The 7204-nt window shown below is 38.6% G+C and overlaps 1 protein-coding gene across 1 annotated transcript in view; it reads left to right on the forward strand.

Annotated features, from left to right (window-relative positions):
- The window catches only part of LOC103807378 (putative Dol-P-Glc:Glc(2)Man(9)GlcNAc(2)-PP-Dol alpha-1,2-glucosyltransferase), a gene marked incomplete at its 5' end in the record, with an annotated part of 5271 nt that extends 944 nt beyond the window's left edge, over nt 1-4327 (forward strand). The window contains 2 exon segments of the mRNA XM_009080104.1: nt 1-59; nt 2929-4327. The exon segment at nt 1-59 is cut by the window's left edge and continues 37 nt beyond it. Coding sequence (XP_009078352.1) covers nt 1-59; nt 2929-3984 — 1115 coding nt within the window.
- Nucleotides 4328-7204: the final 2877 nt, after the last annotated feature.

The following is a 7204-nucleotide window of genomic DNA, read 5'->3' on the forward strand; positions in this document are numbered from 1 at the left end:
GTGCTGGGAACTTCTATTTGCTGTATTTGCTTCTGCTCAAGATCCATCAGAAGAATAAGGTACAGTCAAAACAATTTTATGTACTCATGCAAAGAACTTTGATGGTTTAGTGTATGTTTGCTTCACTGCATATGTGAGCTGTCCTCAGTTTTATATAAATGCAAGTACTGCAGCCAGTTTGGCCATGGAGGCATGTTTCTTTTCTTGAAATCTTTTTAACAACTTTTTCCCTGTCAAGGTGCAATTTGGGTGATGGTCTCTTCTGCTATGCCTGCAGTGAGAGGACTAGAGGGAATAGTTATAAGCTGGGATAGGGGAGATTCAGATTAAATATTAGGAAAAATGTTTTCCCTGTTAGGGTGCTCAGGCACTGGAATAGATTGCCCATGGAGGTGGTGGAGTCACCATCCCTGCAAGTGTTTAAGAGGGATCTGAATCTGACACTGGAGGATATGGTTTAGGGATTCCAGCAGAGTGACAGGTTAATGGTTGGACTTGATGATCTTAGAGGTCTTCTCCAACCCTGATGATTCTATGATTCCTCTAAAATTTTACACATAAGGAATCTCATTGAAATAAAAGTTACTTAGTATTCATATGGACCTCCTGTCCAAAGGTCTGAATGCTCATCTAATTAGAATTGCTTAAGACCCTTCACAAAACTTCAGCTGCAGAATCCTGAGTGAAGCCGTCTGAGCTGTGTGTGTGTAAACTAAAATCTGTTCTTTAGAAAGGTAACAGGTTTGATATCAATATTTAGAAATAGAGAATAATTCAAGTTGCTGAGAACTGGAGAATGATTCAAGGTGGAACGGTCCTTAGGAAGTCCACCCTCCATCCCAAAGCAGGGTAGTCCTGAGGTCAGATCAGGTTGCTCAGGACTGGAGCCTAGAAAACTCTCCAAGGATGATGAGTGACTGCACAACTTCTCTGGGCAATCTGTTCCATAACTGACTGGCCTCATGGTGAAAAAGATTTCTCTTAAATCCAATCTGAACCTCTCATTTCGGTTTATGTCTGTTGCCTCATGTCCTCCTGATGTGTACCACTTCAAGGAGCCTGGCTCCCTTTACCTGTTGGCACCCTCAGAGGCTGTGGCAGGCTGCTGTTTGGTCCCCTAAAGCCATCTATTTCCCAAGTGAACAAGGCTGGTTCACTCAGCCTGTCCTCTCAGGGCAGATGTTTCAGCCCCCAGCTGTCTTGGTGGCCCTCTGCCATTACACCAGTTTACTAGGGTGTTGTTTTGTACCAGGGCACAAAGTTGGACGTGGCATTCTAGGTGCAGCCCAGCCTAACAAATAGAGTAAAGAGATCCCTCTTTACTCTAGTCACTTCTCTTGATCTACTGTTCTACTCTTGTTAACGAAGTCCAGGAGGCTGTTGCTGTTCTTTAGTGCCAGGACATGCTGCCAGCTCATGTTCACTTCACTATTTGTGAAGACCCTCAGGTCCCTCTTCACAGAGCAGCAGCTCCTCAGCTGTCCGTGAGCAACCAGTCTCATTGTGGAGATGCCTTCCTTTTCAGCTGCAGGCATTTGGATTTGTCTTTGTTGAATGTCATAATATTTTTGTTGCCTCATTCCTCCAGCCTGTGTGGGTCACTCTGCTCTTTAGCAAATTGCCTGGACCCACCTACTTAAGGTCATCTACAGACTTGACGATGGTTGCTCTTGCTGCCTTCAAGCAAGATAAAGACATTGAACAGGACAGGTCCCAGTATAGATCCCTGTGATACTTTGATTGTTACTCTCCTTTGGGTAGAGTGTGACCAGTTCACCATGCAGCCAGTTTTTACCTGTCTAGCTGTCCACCCATCCAGACCATAGCAGTTCAACTGGGATACAAAAATGTTGTATTTTGAAAGTGCTGGAGAATCCCACTGCAGTGGGTAAATTTTTTCAGTGGTTAACGGCCTGTTCAAAATCTTTCACTTCAGCAAAGTTACTTAGTTTGACTTTTAACCTTAGAACAACTTTTCCAGTTCCCTGAAAACTGAAGGATTCCTTTAGTATAAAAACAAATTCCTTTGAGGTATTTTCTTACGGGAACCTCTTCATGTTTTAGCACATAATAAGTGTATAGTATTGGATCAGATTCAGTAAACTGTTTACACTTTTGAAAAACTTTTATGCTTGTAGGTGAAAATACAGATGTAAGAAAAGTTTTCATGACAGCTGTCTAAGCACTAGAAAAGGTAGTGGCATTTTTGGCACTTCTTTGAGCCCAGTATTTTCTCTGTTCTTTCCTGTAGGGTGGTGACTGGCTGTTTCATCCCACACTGCATCATTCAGAAACATGCAACGTTTCTTAATGTTGTGATTTGTGTTGCATCATACAGTGAGTGGGATAATTGGGAGGAGTTTTTAATTACATGGTCTCCTACTTTCTTTAAAGTTCCTTTTGTAACTCATGAATTATAATGAGGATAAGCAGTAAAAGTTGCACCAAATATTAGAAACTTGAAACTGACCACTCTGTGGACTGGGTTCAAAAGAGGCATTAGTAGAGGCACAGAATGGTGTTGTCCCACAGATGAACAGAATGGGGCATAAAACATTGATTTGATTTTATTTTGCCCATTAGTGCAACTCTTTTATCCTAGGTATGGGAGCAGTTACACTCCAACAGTGATTTTAATGTCACAGGTATGTGCTCACCTGACATATCAAAGAACTTGATGTGGTTTTGTTGTCATATTTTTAACTCACCTGCGGTAATGTTCTGTATTTCCACTTGTATTTTAACACTGTGTAGTCAGACACTATATTAACATAGCAGGTTTACAAAAATGTAGTAATGCTTGTGTAGTAATGGAACCAAAGAGCATAGGAGATTGTGTTAATGGAATTCTCAAGAATTAATTTTTAAAATATTTTATTTTTTAGTTATTGGTCATTGGCTAACCACATTTTTCTGCTTCTTCTCTAGGCTGTGTCTGGTTTCCAGAGAATCTTGACTACATTAACTCTTGCAACCTTTCCCACCCATTACTTTTTTACATTCCTTTATTATACGGATCCAGGATCGGTATTTTTTACTCTCTTTGCCTATTTGATGTGCCTTTATGGTAACCATAAAACTTCAGCTCTCCTTGGATTTTGTGGCTTCATGTTTCGTCAGACGAATATTGTGTGGACAGTTTTTTGTGCTGGAAATGTTGTTGCAGAGAAGATGAATGAAGCCTGGAAAACACACTTACAGAAAAAGAAGGATGAAAAGATTTCTTCCAGGAAAGGATCATTTTCAGATTTCACCAGAATGTTGCAGTTTCTTATTGAATATCTCATATCACCTAAAAACGTGGTTACACTTATCACTTTAACATGGCCATACATCATTTTAGTAACTGTGTTCTTTGTTTTTGTCTTCATCAATGGTGGAATAGTTGTTGGTGATAGAAGTAGCCATGAAGCCTGTTTGCACTTTCCTCAGCTGTTCTATTTTCTTTCCTTTACTGTGTTTTTTTCATTCCCTCATTTACTGACCCCTACTAAAATCAGGAGGTTCCTTCTGTCGTTGCGGAAGCATCCTGTGCAGTACAGCGTAATCACTGTCATCTCTTTATTCCTGATCTGGAAATTTACCTATGTCCATAAGTATTTACTGGCAGATAACAGACATTATACGTTCTATGTCTGGAGAAAAGTGTTCCAAAGACACGAGCTTGTCAAATATGTGTTGGTTCCACTCTATATATTTGCTGGCTGGAGTTTTGCTGATTCGCTAAAATCAAAATCAGTATTCTGGATCTTGATGTATTTTGTGTGTTTATTAGCAGTCACAGTTCCTCAAAAATTGCTAGAATTTCGTTACTTTATTTTGCCATTCTTAATATATAGGCTCAATATTCCCTTTCCATCTCCATATAGACAACTTCTGGAGTTGGCTTTTTATATTGTAGTAAATGCTGTCACTTTTTATCTTTTTCTAAATAGAACATTCCGATGGGAAAATAGTGATGAAATCCAGAGGTTTATGTGGTAATTTATGGGTTTTTTGATACTTTTATACCTGGGGGAAAAGCCAGTTCTGTTTCAGGGTTGGACTCTGGAATGAAACAATGTGCTTTGCATTATGTAAGGACTATTTTCCCCAGTTGGAATTGGGGAATAAATTCTTTGCTTGTATTTTTGCAACCCAATGTGAGAGATGTTGTGATGTGAAGGTATTCCATATATTGAATTTATGAGAATGAACAAATTCAATATGAGGGGAAGTGTGAGAACACCTCTTTGTAATTGATGTAAAATAAGGGAGATGTTTACAGTCATTTTCATGATAATAAAATATCCTATAACGTGCCCTTGAAGGTAGGACAGTTTGTAAGCATGGTTCAGAAGTTTCTCTCCAAAAAAGGATCTCAGTGTTCAACCTTTTTGTTTATTTGTGTGCATATTGATTCCTTGTATCAGGCCACTTCCTTCTAGGTTTGCTAGTGGTCAAGCTATGAACCATTACTAAACTACAATGTTTTCAAACCTCCTGTGTCCCACTGAATTTTCATTACTTCTTTGTCAGCAATTGCTTACATTAGTTTTGCAAGCAGAATGTAGGCTCTGAAGCCGTTAGAGCATTTTGAACATTGTATTTCAAACTGATACTTAGAAAACACAGTGGAGGCGATGTGCATATAACTTCTTTTTGGGGAATGAATGTTACTGTACAACAAAAGATAAAATTGCAGTTGATAATGTGACTTATTAGAAGGGGAGTAATTTACATATGTGAGACTGCAACGGGTGGTTACACAATGGATTGCAGCCCCGTGAATACCCTGCTGAATAACTGGGCTTTTATGTCCTGTGGTTCTGTGCTCACAGGTTTGTACTGAAAAAGGCTCTGAGTGCACTCCCGGGTTGAACTGAATGTTTCAAAGATCTTTGATTCTTCAAGAAATACTAATGGTATTACTGAATTGTTCTCTTCAGTACTTTTTATACCCATACAAATCTAATGGAGCTTGGGCAGATGTGTTTTGTTTTACAAAGATAAAATACAATGTGTGTTTGTGTATATATATATATATTTAAAAACGTCTAGTGTGCATTATCAGAATAAACAAAGGTAATGGTTCCTGTCAGTAAATTATTTTATTAAGACTCAAAAGGACTTGATTGCTTCAAGTTAATTATTAAGCAATTTTATAAATATGATTAAATTACATGGCAGGGGAGAATGGTGTCCAAAACTTCAGGTGCTGTGTAGCCTGTTTAAACTCATTATTGTTCTGTAATGAAAATAGTGCAGCCAAATCTATGCAAACATATCGTTGCCACTTGAGTCACTCTGAAATGGAATTGTTTCTCAAAAGGTCAGTACCAGGGAGTTACTTACTGACTCAGGTTGGTACTGTTGCTCTTTTACAATATGCATGTCTTGGCTCCGATTCCTTCCCTGTACTAACATTGTGATGAGTGTGGTGAACCCAGATTCTCCTGTCCAATATCTTGGCAACCCTGTTTCTCCTAAGGAAACCTTAAAGCCACTCTTCAGTGAGTAGATGTGTTTGTATTGAATTTGGGATATTTGCCAGGTCCCTGTCTGCTTCTTGGCCTGTTGCCAGCCTGGTGATTTGGTGCCAATGCGTGTACCATAGGGGAAGCTGTTTTCAATCATTCCCTATTTGCTTCATCAAGTTGAAGGGACGAGAGAAACCTGAAATGAGTTGCTTTTCAAGAATCCAGTGTGGTTCTTGCAGAGTCCAGGATGTTGTGTTGTGATTTTAGTATGACAAACTTGGGAGGGGAAGTCTTGTGTACCTTCTGCTTCCAATGTTATTTTTTTATGCCATGCCAATAAAATCATAAACAAGGTAAAGAGCATTTTCCTGTTCCTGTACAGTTTCATCTGTGCCCTGAAATACTAATGCTGAGTGAGCTGGAATGGTAACATGGGAAGGGATGTGGCTATCATTCCAAATTGTATTCTAGATCTGGGGGCTGTTTCTGGCTTTGTGTAGGTGAGCAGGTGTTTATTCCCTTGACAAGATGCAAAAATTCCTCTGTGTACATATCCACAGGTGTTCTGTTTTGTCAGGCATTTCTGTTACTACTGGTTTCTGAATGCCTTCAGTGATAAACACTGTTAAGAGACAGTGTTCATGCTTCCAACTTAATCTGAGCTGAGAGAGCAGCTGTGTGTCAAGTGAACTGAGTTTAAATATGTACGATTTAAAAGTATTTCTTTTGTAGAGAAAAGTGAATGCCAGAAGTCCACCAAAATTTAGAACACAGTACCTTTCTAATGAGCTCCACATCATAGGACACTGGAAAAATTACATGTGGAGAGAAGTCTGTGACCTGTTGGGGCTTTTTAACCAATGTTATAAGATGGCATATTATCTTATTATGGATTTTATCACTATACTTGTGGATTTTAATTTAAAAGTGCAGACACTATTGTTTGCTAATTTAAAAGGAGACTGAGTTGATAGAAGCTTAATTAAAGAGAAAGGTCAAAGAATTACTTAAGTATGAAAGGAGAATGTATTTGTAGAGTAAAGCTATGTTTTCCCTTTTGCTGGTGAACCACAGAGTGCTTGTAGGTAATATTGAATGTTAGCTGATTCGGTCCAGAAATCAAGGTGGTTGTATTTATATCATAATTATAAAGAAAGGTCTCCAAATTCTATCGATATCTCCAAATTCCATCAATATCTCCCAAAACTTTGACAAATAGCTGTAGCAGTTTAAATCTATTTGAAGATGGATTTTAGTATTTTAGTTCTGAAATACTACCACTGTATATATATATTTTTTAATTTGTTAGCTGTTTTCCTTAAAGACAGGCAGAAAGGACTGCGTTTATCCTGGTTTGTGTAGCCAAGGTCTTCTAGATTCAGTAGAACCGTAATTGCTTACTTTAGGTAATTCCTCAGCAGGTGTCATTTGGTAATGAAATTTCTTAGAACAGCATTAAAATGGTAATTTCTAGTAAATTTTATTAGTCACTTATCCATTCAGAAAAAAATCATGCTAATTTGTTGAAATATCCAAGGTAAAAACAAAAATAGCACAGCTAACATTTCCATAATGGCTGTTTAAAAATAAAGGCTCAGGTTCGTTTTTTCTCAGAAAGAAGCTGATTTTTCAGTAACTGTCAGAATCATAGAATTTAGGGGTTGGATGGACCTTACAGATCATCTAGTCCCAACCCCCTGCCATGGGCAGGGACACCTCCTCACTAGATCAGGTTGCTCAAGGTT

The sequence above is a fragment of the Acanthisitta chloris genome, unplaced genomic scaffold (genome assembly GCF_000695815.1).
Source record: "Acanthisitta chloris isolate BGI_N310 unplaced genomic scaffold, ASM69581v1 scaffold6998, whole genome shotgun sequence".
NCBI classification, from domain to species: domain Eukaryota; kingdom Metazoa; phylum Chordata; class Aves; order Passeriformes; family Acanthisittidae; genus Acanthisitta; species Acanthisitta chloris.